Source organism: Doryrhamphus excisus, linkage group LG6, assembly GCF_037039965.1.
Source record: "Doryrhamphus excisus strain RoL-2023G ecotype Guam linkage group LG6, RoL_Dexc_Guam_v1.1, whole genome shotgun sequence".
In the NCBI taxonomy this organism is placed as follows: Eukaryota; Metazoa; Chordata; class Actinopteri; order Syngnathiformes; family Syngnathidae; genus Doryrhamphus; species Doryrhamphus excisus.
The window spans coordinates 12,362,851-12,388,240 of NC_136362.1; the positions used below are offsets into that span (position 1 = coordinate 12,362,851).

General features: G+C 41.5%; 3 protein-coding genes across 4 annotated transcripts; all 3 read right to left on the bottom strand.

The window, feature by feature from the left end:
- Nucleotides 1-981: 981 nt before the first annotated feature.
- On the bottom strand, nt 982-9,451 carry LOC131125272 (SERPINE1 mRNA-binding protein 1-like). Its single transcript, XM_058066654.2, has 9 exons — nt 9,068-9,451; nt 8,385-8,565; nt 6,727-6,867; nt 6,576-6,647; nt 5,482-5,556; nt 5,129-5,306; nt 4,257-4,322; nt 3,948-4,133; nt 982-2,669 (listed from the first exon to the last, which is right to left on the bottom strand). The coding sequence occupies exons 1-9, from the start codon at nt 9,321-9,323 to the stop codon at nt 2,610-2,612; spliced, it is 1,215 nt and encodes a 404-aa protein (XP_057922637.2). The 5' UTR covers nt 9,324-9,451; the 3' UTR covers nt 982-2,609.
- Nucleotides 9,452-9,929: 478 nt separating this feature from the next.
- hsd17b7 (hydroxysteroid (17-beta) dehydrogenase 7) lies at nt 9,930-14,494 on the bottom strand. 2 transcript variants are annotated; one of them, XM_058066657.2, is made up of 9 exons: nt 14,349-14,494; nt 13,822-14,025; nt 13,649-13,741; nt 13,438-13,552; nt 12,705-12,899; nt 12,450-12,554; nt 11,455-11,511; nt 11,274-11,372; nt 9,930-11,037 (listed from the first exon to the last, which is right to left on the bottom strand). In XM_058066657.2, the coding sequence occupies exons 2-9, from the start codon at nt 13,947-13,949 to the stop codon at nt 10,915-10,917; spliced, it is 915 nt and encodes a 304-aa protein (XP_057922640.2). In that variant the 5' UTR covers nt 13,950-14,025; nt 14,349-14,494; the 3' UTR covers nt 9,930-10,914. The 2 variants fall into 2 exon arrangements, with proteins under 2 accessions (XP_057922640.2, XP_057922639.2); XM_058066656.2 differs by having other exon boundaries at nt 14,276-14,432.
- Nucleotides 14,495-14,738: 244 nt separating this feature from the next.
- Nucleotides 14,739-23,905, bottom strand: LOC131125416 (discoidin domain-containing receptor 2-like). Its single transcript, XM_058066962.2, has 18 exons — nt 23,787-23,905; nt 23,584-23,686; nt 23,019-23,114; nt 22,241-22,343; nt 21,861-22,098; nt 21,186-21,333; nt 20,982-21,084; nt 18,668-18,851; nt 18,361-18,601; nt 18,218-18,283; nt 17,802-17,938; nt 17,521-17,728; nt 17,212-17,435; nt 16,256-16,383; nt 15,959-16,177; nt 15,582-15,816; nt 15,285-15,434; nt 14,739-15,204 (listed from the first exon to the last, which is right to left on the bottom strand). Exons 3-18 carry the CDS (start codon nt 23,080-23,082, stop codon nt 15,070-15,072), a joined length of 2,583 nt encoding a protein of 860 aa, XP_057922945.2. The 5' UTR covers nt 23,083-23,114; nt 23,584-23,686; nt 23,787-23,905; the 3' UTR covers nt 14,739-15,069.
- Between the last annotated feature and the right edge of the window lie 1,485 nt (nt 23,906-25,390).

The following is a 25,390-nucleotide window of genomic DNA, read 5'->3' on the forward strand; positions in this document are numbered from 1 at the left end:
TTTGCCGTTATTCGCCGTAGCTCGTGCTGAGCACAGAAATAGAAACACAACACACAGAGCGCGGTGTCGCCGTCGCGCAGTACTTCAGTGCACATGCCGCCATCTTGTGTAGCACAACTTGGCAGCAGTGTATAGGCATATATCGGTAGTTTACAGCCGCACAACGGAACATTTTAATGCCTTATTGCGACCAGAATTTCAGAAACCATCAGTAAAGACGTCAAAAGTCATAAACGAACATGGTTGTGCTACACAAGATGGCAGACTCGCTGCGACAAAAACGTACAGCTCATGAGATTTCTATGTAATGTAGTTCTGTGGTGCTGAGCCGGAAGTCAACGTCGCCGCCATAGTGGATGGGCCAAGGCTACCCTGAAAATAAATACAAGTAAAATGTATATACTTCCTCTCATTAGGCACCGAAAACAATGTGATTGTTTTAGTACAACGTGATTGTTTTTTGTGCCTAGCAGTTTCCCAAGTACATTAGTGCGTCTGTGAATGTATAAACGGGAGGAATTAACGGTTTTTTTTATTGCATAAAGGCGCTTAACGGAAGTACATTTACTTGCATTTATTTACAGTGCAGCCTAGACCTATCCAATATGGCGGTGACGTTGACGTATCGCAGCAGTGGACAAACCCACTACGCTTCAATGGCGCCATTAATAATTACAACTAATTTACAATGTTTGTCAGTTTCATCAATTATACAGTGTTTATTAACTCCTTATGTTGTATAATGTCATGTTTACATCTTTTTATTATTCATTACTTAGATATTTTTGGACTATCATACTAAGTGTAAACATGTAATTCATCCATTATCATTGTTTACCTGCATCTAATCACTGCAAGCTATAAACTAGTAATGTTCTTAACATGCTTTAATGATACAATGCCATAAAATGTGTTCCTTTAATTATCTTGTGCGGTCTTTATTGCAGTTTAAAATGAATGAGAAGTCTAATAAGTCCAAAAGTAGTGTAATGCTTTACCTTTAATGTATAACACAGCAGTTGTTGTATTATTCAAAATATAAATTACCCCAGAAATTGTACTGCCCTATTTTGATAAACGACAAGGAGTGGACTCAATTTCAAACAATACCACAGCCATCTGAGAGTACACCTAACACCTCTAAAGCAATTTATTAGAACAGGGATGTTCGCAGAGAGTTTTAACGTCATGTGGCTCAAACAGTCCTACGAGAAAAAACAAAAAAACACAACCTGCTTCAACCATCTGTGCCAGCGCATCATCAGCAAGTCTCTGCAGAGCACAGCATTTACAGCTTTAAAAAGTACTCTCAACTTTGCTACCGTTTACTCCCTCCCCTCCATTAAAATAGGACGCTCGCTGAGGATGCTGACACAGTTGGCTCAACGTGAGTTTACATTCCATTCTGTAGCTCTTGATTGTTCCACAATGACAGCCGACATTTCTTATGCACTCATCAAAATACAAATAAAAATACACAGCAAATATGGTCTACAGAAATGAGTGGGGGAGCTGACGAAGTGCAGTTTTTGGAGATGGGGCGGACATTACAGAAACTCCAAAGATATGTCTGCAGTCTCGCATCTTCCACAATGACTTCTCAAGAGATACTTTAAATTACTGTAGGTAGGGAGGGACTTGCTGTCTGAATACTTACTGTCTAAGTAACTAGCTGTCACAGTTCCGCATTCACTCGCATACATTTCCACACACACACACACACACACATTCTCAAACAAAACAAAACATTTCCTCAGTGGTCCTGAAGTTACAAGTAGTCTGCATGAGCTAAAAAAGGACCAGCCTAAAAGATACACACCCTGCAAACAGGCGGCACACCTGAATCAGGGGATACAAAGCATCACTAACCACTGGTCCACCAAAAAAGGCAAACTATGAAAAAAAAAAAAGGGAAAAGAGGCATTTACTTTCACTGCACAACAAGCAGAAAAATACCAAGCTTTTTTTTTTTGTGATGCTGTTGCCTGGTTACCCATTCTCATTCTGTGCCTCTCAAATAGAGATGGGCTAAGTCAGGATAATTACACTTTTAAAATGTATGTCAAGTCATACGTTAGATATCGAAAACATATGTAGTGTAGCGCTACCACATCAGTGTGTATTTCACAGGGGCGTTGGGAGAGGGGGTGTGTGGGGCTGGGGGGGGGAGGAAAAAAGCACTCCAGTTGAGAGTCTTCAAGGACCCCCGTAATACTGAGTTGAAAGCTGTCGGAAAAGACGCACCTGAAAGCTAAAAATGGCAGAAAATGCATAATCTCAAGCAGCACAAACGCAATGAATTATGCATAATCTCTGAAATAAATGAATGAAAACATCCCTGCTTTCATGTTTCAAAATACAAAAACGTCAGTGTAACAAGAGGTCCTTTTCCCACCTTGTCTTTTGTCCTCCTTTAAAACAGGTAAAATTTGAGTCCTCTGGTGGCGCGAGTGGTATGGGATGACTGTCCTTTTTTGTCATTAAAATCGTTTTTTTGTTTGTTTTTTTTTTGGATTTCTTATATATTTCAGAATGTATTAAGCATGCAGGCCTCGTGGAGGAGGGGCGGCAGGGCGGCTTGGGACAGGCTGGTGGTGGCAAAGGAGCCTTCAGGCCAGGGCGGGGAAGGCCTCGGGGTCATCCACGTTGGGGACTGACACGCCACCTGCCTGGTGGCAAAACAGAGGAAACTAAGTAAAGATCACAGCAAGGAGGAGTGTAGCGTGCAGAAGGTTGCGCATTGTAAGGAACTTTTAAGGCGCGCACACATGCACAAAGCTGTTTTTCTCACTTTTATTCGGGAACTGATATTTTCCTGAAACTTCCCTATTCTACTGAACGGAAAAAGGTAGAAACAACTTTGGTTTTTTTTCCCCTGATGAAAGGCGCGAGTGTATGTTCACTCGGTATGTTCCATGTTTATATAGCCATTGATCACAACATTCTGTGTGCCTTGAAAAATCAGTCAAAATGGTCTAAAATGGGCGGCACTAAAGTCTTTTGAAAATGGTTGGAGTTTAAAAAACAATATTTATAATATATTATTATATTACATTATTTTTCATTATAATATTTATAATATTGTGGCCATATTTAACAATATTTATTTCTTTAAAAGAATTATTTAGATATATGCATTAAAAAACAAATACATTATTCACATATTATAACTTTTTCCTAAAATATTTTCCCAAAAGTTCCTTTATTTTTTTTGTTTATCAAAAAATATTTTTTCCATTTCAACTCTATGCTAGTAAAATTAATTTTTTTTCTCATATTATGGGTTTATTCTCCGAACATTTTTTTTCTTTTTTGTAGTTAGGTAAAATACATATTCTCTTAATATTTTGACGTTATTCTCATAAAACTACAGCTGTTTACATTTTTTTAAACTACTTAAATATTCTTATTCTATATATATATATATATATTTTTTTTTTTAATTATGCCTTTATTCCCATAATATTTACACTTACTATTCTCGTAACATTAGAACTTTTTCCTCAACCTAATTTTCCAAAATTTACAATTTAATTTGTTGTTTTCCATAATATTACAATAAATTTTTTTTTTATTTAATATATCAACCTCATGGTACTAAAATGCCTAATCAATATTAACCACGTTATTGTTGTAAAATTGTAAACTTTTCCTCATTAGGTTACAACTTTTTTCTCTTAATATTTTTTTAAAGTTTGCCCCTGGTGTAAATCTTTCACAGTAACCTTCCATTTCACATTCTAGTTATGAAACATTGTCAGATAATAATTCACACCAATGAGGGGAATATCCGGCACACACGGACAAGAGCAGGGTGTTTTCTGGTCAGTGGGCCTCTCTATGCGCTCCACAGCAGCTTTTCCATGTCAGTGCTTTCAGGTTTAGGCCGTGTTCATTGTCATTCCACTAGTGTGAGCACATTTGCACCTTTTGTATTCGCCGGTTACCTTTTCAGAGCGCCCTCCGCCACGCGCCGGCCTGCTGCCTCCCCCGCCGCGGCCTCCCCTGCCCCCACGGGAGCCCCCACGTCCACGACCGGGGCGGCCCAGGTCTCCGAAGTTGATCTCCAGCTGGGATGTGATGTCGTTGGCCGGTTTGCGAAAGTGGTGTTCAGCAGATTCGTCAGCGTTGCCCTACAAAGACAGGGAAAACACATCAAATTAATTCAGTAACATTTGAATGGAGAGACTCCCATCACTGTAACTAAGCCATATTGTCAGTGGGTAAATATTTGACCAATGAGAGGTTGCAGGCACCTTGTGGAACAGAGGTTGTGGGTCTACTTCCGCCTCCGTGGCATCAATCAAAGCTCCGACAGGCCTCTGAAAATGAAAGACAGGATTTTTTTAGCCCCAATGTACAATGTGAGTGATAATGAAACCCATGTGACCATGATTGCCACTTTCTCTGAATAATTGAGATTTAATAATTGAGCATAACCAGTGTTGGGCACAGGCAAGTTATATATGGTTAGCGCGCAGACCTCACAGCTAGGAGACCAGGGTTCAATTCCACCCTCGGCCATCTCTGTGTGGAGTTTGCATGCTCTCCCCGTGCATGCGTGGGTTTTCTCCGGGTACTCCGGTTTCCTCCCACATTCCAAAAACATGCTAGGTTAATTGGCCACTCCAAATTGTCCATAGGTATGAATGTGAGTGTGAATGGTTGTTTGTCTATATGAGCCCGGTGATTGGCTGGCGACCAGTCCAGGGTGTACCCTGCCTCTCGCCTGAAGACAGCTGGGATAGGCTCCAGCACCCCTGCGACCCAGTAGAAAATGAATAAATGAATGAATATTATGAATATTGTGTGGTTCACATCACTTTGCATTCATGTTCTGTGGAGAACTGCATTTAAATATACCCACTTTGAATAACAGTAACTGTTATTCTTTTGGGGGCGGCATGGTGGCCTAGTGTTTTTCATGTTGCCCACACAGTCAGGAGAACAGGAAGATCTGGACTCGAATCTTTGTGTGGAGTTTGCATGTTCTCCCCATTTGTTTTTGTCCGGGTACTCCAATTTCCACATTCCAAATATATGCATGTGAATGGTAAAAGTATCACTAATCAACGTCTAACTATACAATTAACCGTTTTCAGACCCCGAGCAGCGCAGCCATACTCACATCTTCACTCTTGGACTTGTGCAGCACGTATCCTTTCTTCCACTGGCTATCGGCTCCCTCGTTGGCCTTTCGGATGTTGAACTCCACCTTGGTGCGCTCCTTGTCCTGCATAGCCTTCCACTCGTCCAGCGTCATCTCTCGGGGGCCTTCGTTTTTCACTTCTTCCACCTCATTCTCCCTGCAGAGCCAATATGCAACAACGTGGGAGGTTAGACCTAAGAACTGTCTGTCCTGTAAGGTTTTGTACATGCTTCCTAATCTTGAAGGCGAGAAGTACAAGTACAATGAACACTAATGGTGGAGGGTCTAATTTACCCTTACAGGTTCTCATTGAACAGAAAGTGAACACTCACTTGTTCTCAGAGCCGGCAGGTGCAGTTTCCTCTCCCTCTGGGGTTGTCTCAGCAGGAGGCGTCGGTTCAGCCTCGCTGAAGACACAAAATGCATCGATTAGAGTCTTTCTATCTTTATGGCACGTTAGTACACGGCAATATTTCAACTTGGCTTTATACTTCTTGGCAGCTGCATTGTCAGCTACGCTAACAGTTAATATAATAATATTAAAGCTGCAAGCGGACTGCACGGTGGGCTAGTGGTTAGAGCGCAGACCTCACAGCTAGGAGACCCGGGTTCAATTCCACCCTCGGCTATCTCTGTGTGGAGTTTGCATGTTCTCCCCGTGCATGTGTGGGTTTTCTCCGGGTACCACATTCCAAAAACATGCTAGGTTAATTGGCGACTCCAAGGTATGAATGTGAATGGTTGTTTGATAGGCTCCAGCACCCCCGCGAGCCTCGTGAGGAAAACAGCATTGCACCCCACTGTCACCAATTGGTGGCACTGAGATAATTTCAGGAAGTGTATATAGTAATGGTTTAATTTCATTTGAACATGCATCAGATTACAATTGAATGCATCACATAATCAGTTCACAGTTCCACATGTCCAAAAGGAGTAGGAAGAAGCAAAGCTTATTAAATCCTACCCCTCCATCTGGTACTTTTACAATCAGTAACTGTTACATTTGTTCACTTCCTGCTTTCCTAATATAGTTTAAGGTTTTTTAATTTTATTTTTGTCACGTACCGAAGTACGAGGTGATATGACCATACAATGACATAATGCTGCAAACTATAAAGTATTAAATGTATTTTTTGGTTTGTTTTTGTTTCTCCTCTACCTAGTTGTCCCTTGTGGTTGAGTACGGCCTATTAATAAAAAAGCATGCATGTATCAGCAAATTTTCCATCATCCATTCATCATTTTCTATTCCGCTTATCCTCACTAGGGTCATGGGTATCCTGGAGCCTATCCCAGCTGTCTTCGGATAAGAGGTGGGGTACACCCTGGACTAGTTGCCAGTCAATCAAAGGGCACATATGGACAAAATCATTAATTCTCACATTCATACCTATGTTTATAACTAAAGATTTTAGAATGTGCTCACCTAGCTTCCTCCTTCACATTGCCCCAGTTGTGCGAGCCGCTGCCACCACGCTTCTCCTCGCTTTTCTGATTCCTGGAGCAAACCGGAACAATAGTCAAATAACGCACATCACGCACTTGTTTTATCTGGATAAAAAAACAAACAAACTCACGATTTGTCACTGCTGCTGTGTCTGTCAAAATCTCGTTTGCCACGGGAGTCAAAACCATCTCCTCTTCCCATGCCCCTCCCTCGTCCGCCTCGCCCACCTCGGCCTCCACCACGCCCTCTTGGCGGTCGGTCACCAGACGGCCTGTAAACAAGAGTAAAGAACAGAAACCCAATTACATGAGGAGTTTTTCTCTTTCCGAAAGCAATGGTATACATCAGAGGTAGGGAACCTATGGCTTGGGAGCCAGGTAGGGCTCTTTTGATGAATGTATCTGGCTCTCAAGCATTTCTTACCACAATAAAAATGTATTTTTGCTAACATTTTAAAGTAAACATCACAGAAATGACTGTTAAAAATAATATTAAAAATCAACAACTTTTTTATGCATTTTAATTCGTCCATCTATATTCTGCTGCAATACGGCCAACCATATCTATCTTTCCTGATGATATTTTCCAGGTCAAACACCAAAACTTGATTATTACTGGGTAATGCGGTAGTCTACCTCGGTCATTGAGATGTCAACATGTAAATATAAACTTTTCTCCTTTAGTCAAATAGTCACCTAGCTAAAGCTGCAGAACCAAGCCTTCTGGCAAAGATGGCCAAAAGAATGAAATATACTGAGTATGGTGCAAAATTATGCAGCAGCAGAAGTTGTATTAATGGCAACAAGTATTTGATTTATTATTAGACACTGCGCTGCTCACGAAAGTGTGCTGGCCACACCCCATTGGCGTGGGGTAGTGTGCCTGGTCTACGTAATTAGAGCCCATTATATCTAAAACTGTTGGTCTTACATAGAAATGCACACATTTTATTGCATTCAATGTTTAAAAAAATGTATATGGCTCTCACAGATACACATTTTAAAATATCTGGCCTTCATGGCTCTCTTCGCCAAAAAGGTTCCCGACCCCTGGTATACATGGAAAGAAATATTCCGATCGCGTGTCTATAATCAACCAGAATAGTCAATGGGGCATGCGCAGTAAAGCGTAAACACCAACATCACGTGATACCGACTTCCTCCAGTTTTTCTTTCACTTGTTGGAATAACTCCGTATTGCCAGTTTTTCGTTCATCCAGTTTTGAAATTTAGTTTGAATCAAAAACAAACTTTCCGCAGCAGTCCAGTGCCAATTGCTCGCCTCCATTTTTTTTAAATCGAAGAACGTCTCGAGCTGCGTGTTACGTCATATCTCAGCATTCGCTGAAAGAACGCACCTGGGAACAGGAAAAGATAAAGTTCAATTTTGCTAATATTTTATAATTAAGAAGAATTATTTTCTTTTTTAATAAAACTGGACTTGTGAATGGCGTATAGAAGGGTTTAGATTCTGTTCCACAGATGGCGCTAATGCACACGAAAGCTGCTTGCCAACCGCCAATAAACAACAGAAGAAGAAAAACCTGACAACTTTCCGATTGAGCGGATACAAGATACCTCAATCGGATTGGGGAAAGGAATATTCCACCCCTGGGAATCCGATTACATATTCATTCGGCTTGGCACTTTTCTTTCGGAATGAGGTGTATACAAAAGTTAAATTCTTTCAGTTTGAGCAAATAATTCCGAATGGAATTGGAATATTTGGCTCCATGTAAACGTGGCTAGTGATATTGATAAAAGAGGAATGTAGCGACTCGCTACTCACTTGTCAGCAGAGAACTCAGCACCTCCTTCTGGCTTCTCCTCCGCGGGCTTCTCAAAGCGGCGCTCACGAGGAGGTCTTCGTTCCGGCCTCTTGTCCCCAGATCGCCCGTCACCTTGGCCCCCCTGGTGCTGTGAACCCTGGTGACCCTGCTGCTCCGGCCTTCGACCCACTCGCCGGATACCTGTCAATCACAGTGGCAGGTGGGTGTATGATACTGCTTTAGGTCCACAATGGCGGACATGCTGGCTGAAAGTCAGTCACAGTATGTGGTGTCGGCACTTTGAACGGAGCTTCACCCCCCCCCAATCAGCTGTATTATTATTGTAAGTCAATGAAGGAGTCTTTTGCTCAAGTCAACAACAAATACGAATCCCTTGATGTGTTGGAAGCATCACATTCCAATAGGATGCGGCCGTTAGATGAGAGTGACACATACTCGCTCACACACCAGCCTGCACCTGAGCGACGACAACCTTCCGGCAAGGACTTCACCTCCGTGTGTCCTCTACCAACAAACACACAAGGTCCATGTTGACCTCCCGCCGAGTGACGCCGTCCAGCAGCAGCTAGCAGTGCTAGCTAGGGCTACACATGACAGTTGAGCATCACACCAAAATAAACACACACGCCCAGCGAGCACATTGTACGAGTGTGTGTGTGTGTGTGTGTGTGTGTGTGTTTACCTTCTTTCTTCAGGGGCACCGGAGGCTGGGACTCCTCCTTCTTGTCCAGCAGAGGATTCTTCCTGTCCTTCTGTGACTCCTTCTTGGGCTGCTTGGCGGCTTGAGCCGCGGTCTTAGCGGAGCCAGCAGCGGCCCCCTCCTTCTTCTTGTTTTCAGCCGCTTTTAGGATCTCGGACGGGTCAGACTCGTCGTCCGGTAACTGGTCGAACCGGTTGGTCACGACACAGCCGAAGCCTTCTTGCAGGTGCCCGGGCATGATGGCGCCCCTTCAGCTGGATTCACCTCCGATTCGACGAAGCGTGATGCGAGCGACTCTCGCTGGATGCTGCCACAAGATGGCTGGGAGAGCGGCCCCTTCTCTTCCGGTGCGAGCAACATCCGGGACATGGTGAGGCGCGCACCAATCTGAGCACGCGCTGCCCTGTAATGTTTTTATTGATTATGTAATGACGCACGCTCTTGTCCTCTGAGAATAATCTGTTCTTTCATTTCTCAGAGAAACATTCCGTTATCCCTAAATTCTATACGCACCATAACTGCAACTGAATTTAAAAATAATTATCTGAATTGTATCTCTGCCCTTCCAGTATATCTTATTTCTGAAAAAAAAAAACAAGTTTAAAATGTAGCACCAGCTGCTCCTGAGATTAGGTGGGATTTGGAAGTTTATAAAAGGCAGCAATTATGTAGTCAGCAGGGAAATGCTGAGTAACAGCTGGTGGAAACACATCTGTTTGTCCTCTGTGGAATCAACTCCTCATCCACTCAGTTTCAGGACAGGGTCACTGATATTATTAATGGAACTACTCTCCATGTTTAAATCCACAGCCAGACACTCTTTAGTTTATTGCTTTCGGACAAGATTGCAAATCAGGAAAAAAAAGATTTAGGACTGCTTTTTGGACATTCTCCTATATTGGATATTTTTGGTAGACAGCAGAATTCATGTTTCTATTTATCACAGCAAGTCTTTCCAGATTGTGAATTAGCAAAACAGCTCTGGACCATCACACTACCACCACCGTATTTTACTGCTGGCCAGATAATGGGACACACACTTTCTTATGGTGGAGTCATGAACACTGACCTTCACTGAGGTGAAGTGAGGCCTGCAGTTCTTTGGATGTTGTTGTGGGGTCTTTTGTGACTGCTTGGATGAGCCATTGGGTAATTTTCATTGGCCAGCCACTCCTGGGTAGGTTTTGTTTTCACCATTTGTTAAAAATGGCTCTCCGGGGTCCCAAAACTTTAGAAATTGCCGTATAACCTTTCACACACTGATAGATCTCAATTAATCTCAGGTAAGTTAAGTTTTTAATAGGGGGCAATCACCTTTTCACATAGGGCCATGCAGTAAAATAAGAAGCCAGGATGGGGCAAACACTGTTGGTGTCATAGTGTAACATTTGCTGGAGACATCAATGAACTGGAACAAAAAGGAAAAACTTGTCACATAGGAAAAACTCGCCACAAAAGACATCAAAACAGCCACCTGGAGGTCACCACTAGGTACAGCATGTGACACAAGCTGTATAGTTTATATCAGTAAAATATGAAAACTATGTAGATGTATTTCAAATATAAAAGACGATTCTTACTCCAGTTTGTTTATTTTCTAAATAGATAAGATTATGTATCAGTTGCACAATGTTGAGCTTTAAAAAATGAACACACTAAGGGTATAGTTCAGTTAACTGATGAGAATTTAGATTTTGTTGAGTTGTATCATGTTGAATCACTTGATGAAAAAGTAAGGCAAGGCAAGGTAAATAAAAGCACAGTATTATATTTTGGTCTAAGGTAATCCTTTCCTTTACATGAGTAGCACACAAGTCAATGTTATGATGTTACATTGAATTAGGTTGTGTGTAAGAATTGACTTGTCTGTCGGCAAGTCTTCTCCTGACTTCTTTCTCCAGCTCAAGAAGCTTTTCATAAAGTTCTTCACACATGCTGTTGTCAATGTCCATCTATCAGAACACAAATAAGGGGTCTGGTTACACATATGTAATGACAAGGAGCCCACTAACCACAAGATTACAAGACAATTACAAAGTACAACTACAGTGCATGACACAGTCATAATCAAGTGTCAATTAAAACTAAGCAATGAAGAAAGCATTTTTATACAGCTCTTGGATTGCATTGCATCATCATGTGTGCCTAATGAAGTTGCCAGTTAGCTTGAATGAAGAGAGATACGTACCGGTTGTGGTTCTGTGTAGTTTGTCCCGAGTCCTGATGTCAAACTGTGATACTTTGCCCTTGGATCCAGAGACTCTGGCGTTTGAAGAAACAGCCAGTGCTGTAGAAGTCCAGAGAATTCTATGATTACATTTCATTCACTGTATCAGTCCTTTGATGGGTATTTTGGGGCGGGGACGTACCAGAGAGCCTGCTCCGTTGTACGGTGTAAGAGTGAACGTATTTGTGAAGATCCTGATCTGCTCAATACAGATTCCAAGGAAACATGAAGTACAAATGTGAGTACTGTACATTCCTCCATTTTTGCAACTCACTTGTGTTTCCAGCTATTTAAGACACTGACGACTTGAGGTTATGTTCGCAGTTTATCGGTTCCAGACCTGACTAAACCTAATATGTTTTTTAACATGACTAGAGCCCTCTAGACTTGAAATAACACCCCTACAGTCACCTTTACACTCATATTACTCAATATAGTAGATACAAACTAAAACACTGCTCAAGTCAACAGCTCTCAGTATGATGCAGTACTGCTTTAATGTTTTTAACATCATTAGAGCCCTCTAGGCACGAATAACACCCCTCCAGTCACCTTTACACTCATATTACTCAATATAGTAGATACAAACTAAACACAGCTCTCTTTATGATGCAGTGCTCCTTTAATGTTTTTAACATCATTAGAGCCCTCTAGGCATGAAATAACACCCCTATAGTCACATTTACATTTATTTGACCCGAAACAGTAGAGATATAATCAGAGAAAATAAGCCATTTAAGGCATGAATAAAACTAGTGCTCATGTGTGTTGCATAAATGGGACTGGACCAGTGGAGGACAGGAAGTGATGTCAGGGGTTTTAACTTGGCAACAGTAACCTATGATGAATATTATGTTATTATTTTTGTGCCTGTTGTGAGATGAGTAATAATAATAATAATAATAATAATTTGAGTAATAATAGGTTGTATTCAACCACAAAATGGCATGATATAATTCTGAAAAAGCACGATAGAGTGAAACTCAAACTGCAGTGTGGCCAAGAATGACTGTACTGTCCCCTGAGAAGATACAATAAAATGCTTCCTGAAATGTGTGGGTTATAGTCACCTTTGTATGATACTGTATATTTATATTTATATTTACAAATGAGTAGCATGAGGCAAATGACACTCACCAGCCACATGATTGGCATTATGAGAGTCCACAAAAAGGAGGGGAGGATGCCATATGTTAGATTGGTCATCACCAGCCCTGGACATATCACAGAGGAGAAAAGCCCCTAGAAGAAAATGGGAATAATTTTTTAATGGTCAGATTAGACCATTTTTACAATGATTCAACCTTTGGGTCTATTTGTTTCCCCTGAATCATGATAAATTTGTAATAACAAGTGGCCAAATGTGCCACAATATGAAGGAAAATGACATACCTGGCTGTTCTTGTGTCTGTTGAGGGCCACACTGAGCATGTCAGAAGCGTACTTAGAAGAGCTGTAGGGCTCCGTTCCGTTTCTGTGTTGGATGTCATCGATGCTGAAAGCGGTGCGGCGGGCGTTACTTGAGGAGGTCCACACGACACGTGATGTGTGATCCCCCGGACACAGCAGAGGCTCCAGCTCTCTAATCTGCAACAAAAACACCAGTGTCAATCTTACAGCTTCTAAAAGTGATATTTTTGAGCATCAATTAGAAATATAAACATTCATCTTTTCAATGATGTTGATGATGAAAATTAGTGGTCTGAAAAAAGATTTACTCCTTACTCTCAGTTTGGGAAAAAGCTAGTTTATAATATGTCAAAACTAATTTAATCCGTACTAAAAGTGCAATGTACAAGGTCAGCCACTAGGGGTCTCTCAATTCAAACATCCTTCCTTCCTATTGAATAAGTAGAATAATAACAATAAGAAGAATTGAATAAAATGTAAATTTAAAGGGCATTGCTACTATACATAATTACATTTTCACACAGGGCCATGTAGGTTTGGATTTTTTTTTCTCCCTTAATAATAAAAAGTTTCATTTTAAAACTGGATTTTTACTAATATTTACATTTGTTTGATGCATGCAAAAAGGAAATCACACCAGTGTATACTTAATGCAGTGTATTATCAAACTATGAGATTGTCAGTTAAAGTTCATGTAGGCTTTGGTCTAACGTACCAGGAGAAAATGACCAAACAGGTTGGTAGCAAACACTTCCTGTAGACCGTCAGGGTTGAGGTGGTCCTGCTGGGTTAAGATACCCTGTGCTGTTGCAAACATGTTGATGATGTTCCTGCAGAAAAGGATGATGCATGTTACATCAGAGTACAGACATTCTGGAGTGGTTAAAAATAACTCATTTTGAGCAAATCACACAAGTGAAGTTTACCTGGAGAATAAACCTTTGAAAAAGGCTTTTATATCCACATGTGGATTGGGCATAATTCCTGCATTAAGATACAAAAAGTCAATTCTCTTGTACCTGTGGAAAAACATACATTTCTGATTAACCCATATGATAAGAATAGAAACTGCTTCTTATCAGCATCACTGTCAATCAACCTGGACTTCAGCTCTTGGGCAGCAGCGAGCACAGACTGCACAGAACCCACATCAAGGTGCAGTAAATCCACATGGGCGTCGGAGTGAGACGTCAAGAGGGCGAAGTGGGCAGCCTCGGCCCTTTGCATGTTTCTGCATGCCAGACACAGACGGAGCCGAGCATCCTCAGTCAGAAGCCTTTCACACAAGGCTAGACCGATGCCACTAAGACAGGAAGTCACATGGCAGATAGAAACCATAAACAAGTAGCTCATAAATAATGCACTGAAATTGAAGACACCAGGGCCAGGCTACAGCATTTTCTATGATGCTTCTCCAGTTTAAGGTCACTCAATGATAAAAAAAAACTACTTTCTACACTAAACCTAACCTTAACCCCCAATGAAGCCGCGACGACTGACTTAGCCAAAATGCTAATATTAGCCCTTGCTACATACATAACATACCAACGTACCTGTTCGCGCCGGTTACAATGACAACTTTATCCATATCCGCCCGTAGTTTACTCCAATTTGAATGACACTCACCGAGTAAAATGAAACCTCTTGAGTGGGTACTGTTGTGGACTAAGTTGTCATGGTTCGATTCCAGTGTAAACACATCCGCCAATGAGCTACCTCGAGCAGACGCATGGCGTGATTGGCTGTCCAATGCCTAAGGTCCAATCGGCCTCTATACTACGGAAAGCGACGCGGGACATAAATGGTGGACAAATCTACAATGTGTATATGAACAAAAAAAATCCCTTTACAATCAGTTTAACTCGTTTATATGTACTGATTTACATATTTTTGCAGTAAATAAAGTAGATTAAGTATCCAGCGTGTGTATTTTATTGTAAGGTTAAAAAAAATGTGCAAAGGAACAAAAAAATAACATTTAGTTACGGTAACTTTCAGCTTCTTTGCAAGTACAAAAATAGAAATGATTCATAGGTTATATAGAAGAGCTGATTTATTTTATAAATTGTACACATATGTGTTAAAACCATAGAAATAATATCTCTGCTCTATAAATAGACACTGAAGAGGTGGTAGAAAATAATAAATACATAGAGTAATGCATTATACGATGTTTCATGGCATGTCTATAAAGCACAATCCACTTCCTCCTTATTATATACAGCCCCCTTTGTCGCAAACTAGTTTAAAACAACTGGATAACATTTGCAGGGTTGAATAGAACTCCACATTCATACACAATAAATCCTGTGCAGGCTGTGCGTCACAGAGAAAAATGTCCCATCTGCTACGCCAGGCTCTGTACAAGCTGACTGTGTATTTCCTGAAAGCTCGGCCTTTGTTTGGCATTTCTCTTCCAGCAGCTCAGCATCAAGTCGTGATACACTGCACCGGGACAGCATGGCGGCTGAGGCAGGTAGACCTGGACATATTAAAAAAGTATTCATTAATAAAGATAAATATGGCTCAGTGAAATTAATAAAGGAGGTTTATTATTCTCACCTGTTTGCCCTGGTCCCTGAAAAACTCGCCTGTGTTTTCAATGACCTGCTCATCGGAGAGGTGGGAATATGGCTGCTCCTTGCAAAGAGTCAGAATCTCCCACAAAGTCACCCCGAATGCCCACACGTCACTTGCCATGGTGAATTTACCCTGGAAATCAGACATAGTATGGCAGAATTGATTCTACAGTATGAAGCTGTTTCACATCAAGGGTGAGGTATAGCGTGAAATGCGGGCTTACAGTCAGGCCATGAGGTATTAATAGAGGAAGTCAGTCAATTTCTGAAACCCACTCACCAGCAGGATGCTTTCCCAAGACATCCAGCGGATCGGTAGCACAGCTCGACCCTGAATCCGGTAGTAGTCCCCGCGGTACAGGTTGCGACTCATGCCGAAATCTGCTATCTTTATGGTGTAGTTTTTCCCCACCAAGCAGTTGCGTGTGGCCAGATCACGGTGGACAAAGTTGAGGGAGGACAAGTACTTCATACCAGATGCTATCTGCACGGCCATGTCAATCAGTTTACTGTAGCTAAAGAGAACCACATTAATAAGTACTTTATACAGCTTTGTAAAGAGCAAATGAAAAATCTAACTGATGATGAATATTCTAATATTTTCTTAGACTCATCACTTAAGAGCCTCGAGCAAAGAGGATATTGAACCTACTGTACCTGACCACACTAATCTCCTCTTTCTCTTCCGGTGCTGGCTCATGTTCCTCATCAGTCTCCTTTAGTCTGAGATTGCAGAGGAATTGGTTGAGGTCCCCATTCTCCATGTACTCAGTGATCATACACAAAGGGTCCTTGTCCACACACACGGCCAGAAGACGGACAATGTTTGAGTCCCTCAGGCGGGACATGATGCGGATCTCTTTGAGAAAATCATTCCTGAAGTGGAGGAAATGAACTTTAAAAAAAACAAAAAAACACAAGTTGTTTGTTCCAGAATCATAGCTGACAAGCTACCTTGCGTTCTTGTTGGCATCTTCTCGCAGGGTTTTAACAGCTACTAGCAGGGGTGATTGGGTGTCTTCTTCTGCAGATGGGGCCTCATCTAAAAAGGACTGCATGCCATCTGCTTCACACAAATGCACCTGTTGCAAAAAAATAACAGAGTTAATCCCCATGTATTTGCTCCCCGGCATATTCCCCAATTTTGTCACAAAATAACACATTTCAAAATGATATACTGTAATTCCCGATGTGGAAGCTGCCACTTTTTTCTTAAACTTTGAACCCCTGACCATGTTCTAATCTTGTGACATATCCTATACTTCAGAACTACTACTAATCATTTAAATACTGTGTCAATCAATTCGTACAAGTGCATACATAACAGGCTGCACGGTGGTCAAGTGGTTAGCACGCAGACCTCACAGCTAGGAAACCAGGGTTCAATTCAACCCTCTGCCATCTCTGTGTGGAGTTTGCATGTTCTCCCTCACACATTGTTTCCTCACACATTCCAAAAACATGCTAGGTTAATTGGCGACTTTAGAAAAAGATGGCGGCAGAGACACAGGAGCCGGAGTGGAGGTTGTTGCAGTAGCATGACAACCAGGCTAAAGGATAGACTGTGAATCTGATTCCACCTGTTCTATCCATCCATTCATTTTTAATGCCGCTTAGCCTCACTAGTGTCATGGATATGCTGGAGCCTATCCCAGCTGTCTTTGGGCGAGATGCGGGGTACATCACAGGGCACATATAGACAAACAACCATTCACACTCACATTAATACCTATGGACAATTTGGAGTCGCCAATTAACCTAGCATGTTTTTGGAATGTGGGAGGAAACTGGAGTACCCGCATGAGGCCAAACGCACACAGATGCCGATATATTTAATACTTTGTATATTATGTTTTAGAGTTGTTTATGGGGGGGGGGGTCATTTTTCCACCCCAAACATTAAAATGTACCTCTCCAAACTGTCCTTCTCCCAGTTTCTCCTTGAACGTAAGTTTGTCTCTGGGGAACTCTCTCATAGATGGATCTGTGCCAGCAAAGAGATTGAGGTTGACAGCCTTGATGGAGTGGCCGCTGCTGTCTGAAGACTCCTGCAGGCTGATAATGTCCGCCTCTGCATAGTGAGGGGCGCTGTCTAAACCGCCGGCGGCAAGAGCCCTGTAGGAGCTGCTTGGTCCTGATGCGGAACACACATTTGGCCAAGGGATCATTGCAGCACATGCAGTGAGAGCAGACTTCCAATGAGGATTTTGTGACCTCACCTAGGTGCTCTGTAGAATGAGCAAACTCAGGCAGTCTTCGAATGAGGCGGGAAGGCTCCTGGTAGTCGGAGCAGAGGGGGAAGATCCTCTCATAGGTGGAATTGGAGGTGGAGAGAGAGGAGGACAAAGACGAGTGGTGGAAGGAAAAGGCCTGCGTTTGAACCGCGAGACGAGCTGTGAGTTCGTCATCCAGAATGCGGCGTGATGCCTTAATTATTGAACATAAATATTAGTCACCTCGGTGTTAAAATAACTGTAGGCAAATTAATTTTTTTTCACACCTTCTCAAGCATTTTCTGCCACACCGTCCGCCACAAGATGATGACAATGATAGCCATCAGGATAGCGATAATAGCCACCAAGCAACCAATCAGGATCCTTGTATTGCTGTCATCCACTTTGTGAGTTGGATCATCTCCTAAGTAAGATGGAAAAGGGGGTTGTAAATCACTTGCTGAAAAACAGCAACCTGACATGTAATGTGGCAGCCAGCAGGGGGCGTAGTCTGATCACACAGACAAAAAAGCTTCAAGACAGGAAATTACCTGCACTTGTAGAGCCAAATAAAGAATGGCACACCAGATGAAGATGTATTGCACAAATTAAATTATATTTAAGAAACATAGTTGTTTACTAACACATCACGCACTCGTATCTAGTGAGTACGTTCCTTCTTTTGAACGTCTCAGTATCTGACCTGGTAGTGTGTTTGCCGGGTGTCCATGTTTGCGAGGAGTCAGTGATGTGTTATAAACCGCCGAGCCTGTCAATGGACAAAGACCAAAATAAAACATGAAACTCTGAAAATGAAAGCGAGAATGAATCATGAATAAATTTCACCTGACTGGAAGGCCACCTCGCTGAAGAGCATCCAGAGGTCACTGAAGTGGAAACGGCATTTGATGGCGCTGGCCGTGTGGTCCCCGAGGGGCACGGTGATAAACCGCGCACTTTGGCTCATATAGTCGACAGGTGGCTTAAAGGTCACCGGGTCAGCTTCCCAGTTTGATCCAGACCGGAAAAAACAGGTGGCTTGCCTAAACATCCGGACACCTTGACTGAACATGTTATTACAGTGAACCTGTGGAGGAGACCCTGTTTGAAACTTTATACTTTCATCTCTGAGGAGTTTGGTTTGTCATATCACCTTCATCGACGTAAAGTTCCGAACATGGTCGAATTCGAAGGTCATTTCTATATAACCTTTGGGGGAGCTCCTGTTGCTCCAGCCCACGTAGTCGTAGCCAGGCCACATGCCATATATGTGACTGTGCACGAAATCATCCAGACCCCAGGTGCCATCAGTCAACTGGCCCAGGCCCTTTGTCAGTCTAGGAGGGAGATACGGTAGATAAATGAGTCAGGATACATTACAAGTTGCTCTGGACCCGAGTTCGATTCCACCCTCGGTCATCTCTATGAATGTGAGTGTGAATGGTTGTTTGTCTATATGTGCCCTGTGATTGGCTGGCGACCAGTCCAGGGAGACGGCTGTGATAGGCTCCAGCTGTCTGGAGTATAATTTGCACCAGCCAAAAATGCAGAATAACGAAGAAAAAAAGTAGCAGATACTGGCACATGAGCCTACAGTGCCCTCTTGTGGCTGTCAGTGCAAGTCGCTCTGGAGTACAAGTGCCAGGACCAGCCAAACCATGTAAAAAGTGTAACTTTTAGTCCATCAAACATTTAAATCAAGCAAAAACACCCCGTGTCTGAAAATCTATTTGTCTAACACCTAGCCTCTTTAATAGTAGCAGAACCTTTGAACCACACATTAATTGCGTTACTATGAGCAATGAGGGGTTGCATTCAAAGGTGCCATGTAATTTAAGTTGAGTTCACATGTTTTGAGTTTATTTCTAGCAAATTGTGCTTCCACATTCAGAGTTAAGTGGTGACCTTGAAGGCATCATCAGGGGAACAGCGCCTCGGCCACGCTCCGCAGCAAAGAAAGGAGGTGTTTATCATTTGTGTCCATTATATGAACCAATAAGTCTGGGACCCAAGTGGAAAAGTGAGGTTACAGGGAGAAGAGTGACAGAAGGTGGAGAATTTCAAGTACTTGGAGTCGACAATTCAGAACAAAGGTGATTGTGAAAAGGACGTGAAGAAGCGTGTGTAGGCAGGATGGAACGGGTGGTGAAAAATGTCAGGTGTGATGTGTGATAGAGGAGTGTCAGCTAAAATGAAAGGAAAGGTATATAAAAGGTATATAAAACTGTGGTGAGACCAGCCATGTTGTTTGGTCGAGAGCAGGGGTCTCAAACTCAATTTACTTGGGGGCCACTGGAGCTCGGGTCTGGGTGAGACTGGGCCGCATCAGGTTTTCAAAAACCCCCCAAAAAAACGCATTTATTAAAAACAATTTTTTAAAAAAAACTTAGCTTTGGTTCCAATTTTCTACAAGAAAAGCTCTGATAAAACGTTTCACTGTTCTCAAATATCTTACTTTTTATTTTTTCTACACAAAATAAGATGAAAAATAAATAAGCAAATCAAGAATAAAGAAAATCAATCAATCAGTAATAAATAAATAAATATAATAATAATAATAAAATGGCTTAAAACTTAAGAAACCACATATAGTTGGTGGGACAAATTATTTTTTTCAGATTAAAATTAACAAAGCATTATTAGAGCCCTGTAGACATGACAAAACACGACTATAGTCACATTTATACACATTTATTTACAACAGATTGCGCAACTGCAGGGTCTTGAGACACATGCTATCTCGCAAACTAGAGAGCTTGCGACCTAGACGGTAGCCTTCAAGTTATTTCCTTTAAACTTAACTAGCCAAAAACTTACCACTTCCACACGGATAGGGAGGACAACTATTAACAGTTATTTAACCTTTAACATGAACATTAATCAAACGTAATAATTTTTTCTGGGTCCATGACTGGGTACATACCATACAGCATCCATATCAAACTTGCACGGGCCGCACTAACATTAAACTTTCATATCAAGGCGGGGGCCTCAAACTAGTGTCCTGCGGGCCACATTTGGCCCGCGGGCCGCGTGTTTGAGACCCCTGGTCTAGAGACAGTGCCACTGAGGAAAAGACAGGAAGCAGAACTGGAGGTAGCAGAGATGAGGATGCTGAGGTTCTCATTGGGAGTGACCAGGATGGATAGGATCAGGAAGGAGTACATCAGAGGGACATTCCATGTTAGAGGCCTTGGAGATAAAGTTAGAGAGGCCAAGCAGGAAGTGTAAAGGAAGCCCAAAAAGGAGGTTTTTGGATGTAGTGAAGGAGGACATGAGGGTAGTTGGTGTGATAGACAAAGACATGGAAGACGGTGAGAAAGAAGAGAAAGAGAAAGAAGAAGATATGAACCAGTAAGTCAGTTTAATGACAATGTTTTACATCAACAGTGAGTTACTTTGAGTAGTAACTGAAATCTCTGATGTATTCATTATTCAACAAGTGTATGTAAAGGTAGCTTCCTTACCTTTCGGCTGATACTCCGTCATACACAGAGTCATTGAAGTAGACATCCAGGCCTCTGTAGATCATGCGGTGCCCCTCCGGGATGCTGTAAGAAACCAGACCATCTAAAAGCAGAACACAGAAAATGTTAATTTGTTTATTGAGCAATTCCATCATGTAACACACAGTACATGTCAGTAGTTATGACTATCAGCTATTGACTAACCGAGCCATTCGCAGCCATAGAGCTCCACTCTCATGCACACAATCAAAGAGTGGTCAGTCACTGGCATGAAGCGCACATATCGTGCAATAATGGGAGGCTCTAAATCCTTCAGCACCACATCGTAGGCATTGCTGTTCCCCTCAATGACCTGGAAGAGGAGAATCACACATTTGATGTTAAGCAAAAAAGGTGCAAATGAGTTGTTGTCAATATAATTAAACGCTGGAAACTGTAACCACAATAATAAATAATTAAATTAAAATTCATTTATATTTATATACAATGGATGCCCGCACAGTTCATGCTCCGTATTAGTGGGTGAACAATCCAATGCTGAATGTAATCTAATAATTCCAATTACTTTTATTGCAAACAGCAAGCTAGCAGGAGAGTTTGGAGGGAGTATTTACTCTAATATATATTGTTAAATTTATATCTATCAAGGATACGTAATTTACAGGACTAAATGGGGAATAAATTACAGTATAATAAACAGTAACAGGGAATTATAGTGAACTACAGGGAACAGGGAACATCTTGCTGCAACGTCTTAGTTAAAACAACTTAATTCACACAAATTTCAGTAAAAAATATCATACAACTTTAAATATTTCCAAAATTCAATTTTTTTGGTTTATTGCAAATTAAATAAAAAATTTGCACGATTCTGCTCACCTGCCGCCCCTTTCGATCACTCCAGCTCACCCAGTTGGTGGCGTCCCGGCTGTACTTGATCCTGTATCGCTGGGCAAACTCCTTCCCCATGCCGTCAGCGTGGCGCCCTTGTGTGCCTACAAGTGTGATGAAATGGAGTGAACGCAGGTCCACCTGGAGATATTCTTTAAAACCGTCAGATTCGGATAAAATGTCAGGACACCAAGCTCCATCGCCATCTCCGTTGTCAAAATCTAGTCTGCAGAAGAGAAAGACAATGAGATGAAGAATTAAAAACAAGCCAATATCGGACATCCTTACAAATGTAGCTAATTATATTTAATATGCATGTATTGGAATATTAGTCGGAAAGTGTATATATGCGATAAAGAAAAACATGCCTTCCAAATTTTGCAGCTGTTGACTCTGACCACTGACTGGAAGCAGAGATGTCCTCATCCTGAATCTGTCCACCAGTCATACCAAGTGGGTAGCGACACATTTCTACAAACACACAAAGCATCATTGATACATGAATGTATCCACACACTATATGCATGTTTCCTCCCTAAGTATTCACAAGTGTAACATGGAGGTGAGTTGTGGTCCCCCCAGCCCTCCTTCCTGCAGCCCTGCAAGGCCTCTACAGTGGAACAGAGGCGTCACTGTGTAGGTGCCAGTGTCGGGAGGCTTTCTCTTCAGCGTTCATTCCTTTTCCAATGTTCCACCACATCCACGTGAGACTTTAAAATGTCTCTGGAACCCAACTGAGAGCTACTGTCGCTTGCTACCTGCTAATAAGGGACGTTGACGCTGTATTCGCCCTCTCTGCGAGAGAGCGGACGAACAAATACGCCTTATGCTGTGAAAATATTCAAAGTGGGTAGAGTGTGTAGCTCTGTGTGCTGCCCACGACTACGCCTATAAACCGCTTGTGAAAGGTCTGCCTGTTCAGAGGATATTTGCTGTCTTACATCAGGTAAACCACACACACACGTCTACATTTTAAGCCCACCCACCTGATATTGCTTTACTTCATCATCCTGGCAGAAATATGCAAATGTTATTTTAAGCTCACGTTATGTGGTTTGATCACTTGCACATTGGAATTTGTCTTGCACATAGAAAAACATACGATATGTACATATAACTACATATCTACTGCTTAACAATCACTACCTGGGTTCACTTGACATTGCACTGCGGCAGCCAACAGGAGCACGACAACCTCTTGACAACCCATGACCTTTGCTCCTTCTCGAGGCCCAGGCGCAGCTACATGAACCTAGAAGAAGGTGAGGATGGAAGGTTTTATAATCCATGCAAACACTATTAGGATGTACCATGTTGCTGTTATACAGTATTAAACAAGTACAGTTTCGGTTGGGTAGATAGATACTTGTGTGCATGAAAATAATATGTAAATTAAAATCAAAATGTCTAAAATATTACTGTAAATGTACTTCACTCTAAATGTAATTTCTGACTAGTTATCTGCAACCCACCCAGAATGGACCCACTACCCGAATGAATTGAGAATGGTTGCATTTATAAAACACCAAAGCACAAACAAAGACATAATATTGATTCCACATGCTCAACTGTTCTTGACTGATGCGCCCCCTCTAATGCTGTCTGTCACGTGTTTTCCTGCATGATGTCATTTCGGAAACGACACAGTGTCTCAGTACAAAGATACAAGCCAACTTTGAAAATATACGTTCAAATGAAATAAAAGACTTACTTTTACTTTTCTTTCCTTTTAGGAAGTCATCAGTCCCTGTAAATATTCCTCATCTGCTGTGGCGGGATACATTTGGGAATCGCTGGACTCTTCCTTCAGACAACTTTTTGGGAGTGGAAAGAAAGAAGAGAGACACAGACGGAGTGAGAGGGAGAGAGGGAGGAAACGTAGGCTGGTGGAAAGAAACAGAGAAAATAACACACTTTGGGGTTTGGTTGGTTGGAGGAGGAGGCCAACATCCCAGAATTCCACCTGATCCACAAATGGTTTAAATTACGGCCTCCAGAGGCAGTGAGAATGGCGTCTACCACCCTCTAACAAGTTCAAACTTCACGAAGACAAGGTCTTCATAAGTAACATGATCATTAGTAAACAAAGCAGCTGCTTTCAGAATGGTAGGATTCTTTTTTTTTTTTACAGTAAATATTTCTCAGTTGGAAACATTTCTGGAATTTTAGCTCTATGATACAAAAGTGACTTTCTAGTGATGTTGTACTAGTGGGTTTACTGCATTGTGTTTTAAAATGCACACCTGAGACTCACTTGAGAACTAGTTACAGCTCGCCCATGCGGAAGAATACACACCACACACACACACACAGCAGTGTTTACCTCGCACACCGTGGAGGAATACAAGTGAGCGCCTCCACACAATATTAACCTAATTTATTTAACTAATTACGTATCATGACAAGTCTTATATGGAAGCATATATTCTAGGGTCTGACGCTCTATAACTTTATTCTGTCTTGAACACATCAACAGCAGTGCAATTCATTCATTCATTCATTTAGTATCTCCAACTCACAAAACACGTCTCTAGTCCTCCTTCGAGCGACACTTCCTTATTGTCACGAGACACCCGCGAGATACGTTCATGGACACTAAAAAGCTCAACAATATCGTAATCATGTGCATATGTGTGGTCTAAATAAGCACAAAGACAACGAAAAAGAGAAAAAGTGGATATTCTTACCACTCAGTAACCTAACTCTTATTGTGGAAGTACAATGTGATGCATTTAATTATAATCAAAATAAATTTACACTCAAAAGTTAAAGTTATAAAAATTACTTACTTGCTGTCTTTGAACGCAACTCTTCATTGCTCATAAGTGTGATTCAAACTTGTGCAGCTGGACGTGTGCTAAGTTACATTTTCAGTTCATTTGGTGCAGTAATACATACAAATTTATTTCCTGTTATATATATTTTTGATCATTAATCTTTATGTTCATCATCATTATCATTTAGTTCCATCTTCTCACTTTGGAGGTCTAATTTGTACGGCTAATAGCATTTGTTGTTTCATGAACAAAATAGATGAGTGACTGAAACAAGAAGGTGCGAGTTATTAACGTAAAACAGGAAAACACAAAACAGGGCAAGATAGGAAGTGTTATTATACTTATTATAGATAAAAACTTATTATAGATAAATATGTCTCTGTAGCTGTGATTAGTTGCAATTAATTCTGAGTTAACTATGAACAAAATGTGATTAATCATGATGAAATGTTTTAACAGCCATTTATGTACATACACAATATTCATCAGTGGAAACCCTCACAATGTTCCACATTTTGTGCAAATCCACCTTGTATGCAGCGTTTTCATTTCATTTTGATTACCAGATCATTTTGGGATATCGTCTCTAAAAATATATGTGCCAGATCTAACTGCAATCCATCCAATAGTTTCTGCGACTTAAAAGGAATGGCTTTAGCGCAAATGTGACAGGGACGATTAAAGTTTATCCTCTGAAAGGACTGCTCTACTTTTGTGGCCAAAGAGGAAAATCACTGATGT

What these genes read in the sequence shown, in the direction of transcription:
- LOC131125272 (XM_058066654.2), bottom strand. Translation starts at nt 9,323, where the DNA reads ATGCCCGGGCACCTGCAAGAAGGCTTCGGCTGTGTCGTGACCAACCGG. An exon ending in AATGTGAAGGAGGAAGCTAG is followed by an intron (nt 5,557 to 6,575) that starts GTGAGCACATTC and finishes TTGTGTCTTCAG; the next exon opens with CGAGGCTGAACCGACGCCTC. An exon ending in CCTGCCGGCTCTGAGAACAA is followed by an intron (nt 5,307 to 5,481) that starts GTGAGTGTTCAC and finishes TTGGCTCTGCAG; the next exon opens with GGAGAATGAGGTGGAAGAAG.
- hsd17b7 (XM_058066656.2), bottom strand. Translation starts at nt 14,310, where the DNA reads ATGGATAAAGTTGTCATTGTAACCGGCGCGAACAG. An exon ending in ACAGACACAAGAACAGCCAG is followed by an intron (nt 12,555 to 12,704) that starts GTATGTCATTTT and finishes ATTTTCTTCTAG; the next exon opens with GGGCTTTTCTCCTCTGTGAT. An exon ending in TAATGCCAATCATGTGGCTG is followed by an intron (nt 11,512 to 12,449) that starts GTGAGTGTCATT and finishes TGTATTGAGCAG; the next exon opens with ATCAGGATCTTCACAAATAC.
- LOC131125416 (XM_058066962.2), bottom strand. Translation starts at nt 23,082, where the DNA reads ATGGGTTGTCAAGAGGTTGTCGTGCTCCTGTTGGCTGCCGCAGTGCAA. An exon ending in GGCAGAAAATGCTTGAGAAG is followed by an intron (nt 17,729 to 17,801) that starts GTGTGAAAAAAA and finishes TCAATAATTAAG; the next exon opens with GCATCACGCCGCATTCTGGA. An exon ending in TCAGGGACCAGGGCAAACAG is followed by an intron (nt 15,205 to 15,284) that starts GTGAGAATAATA and finishes TAATATGTCCAG; the next exon opens with GTCTACCTGCCTCAGCCGCC.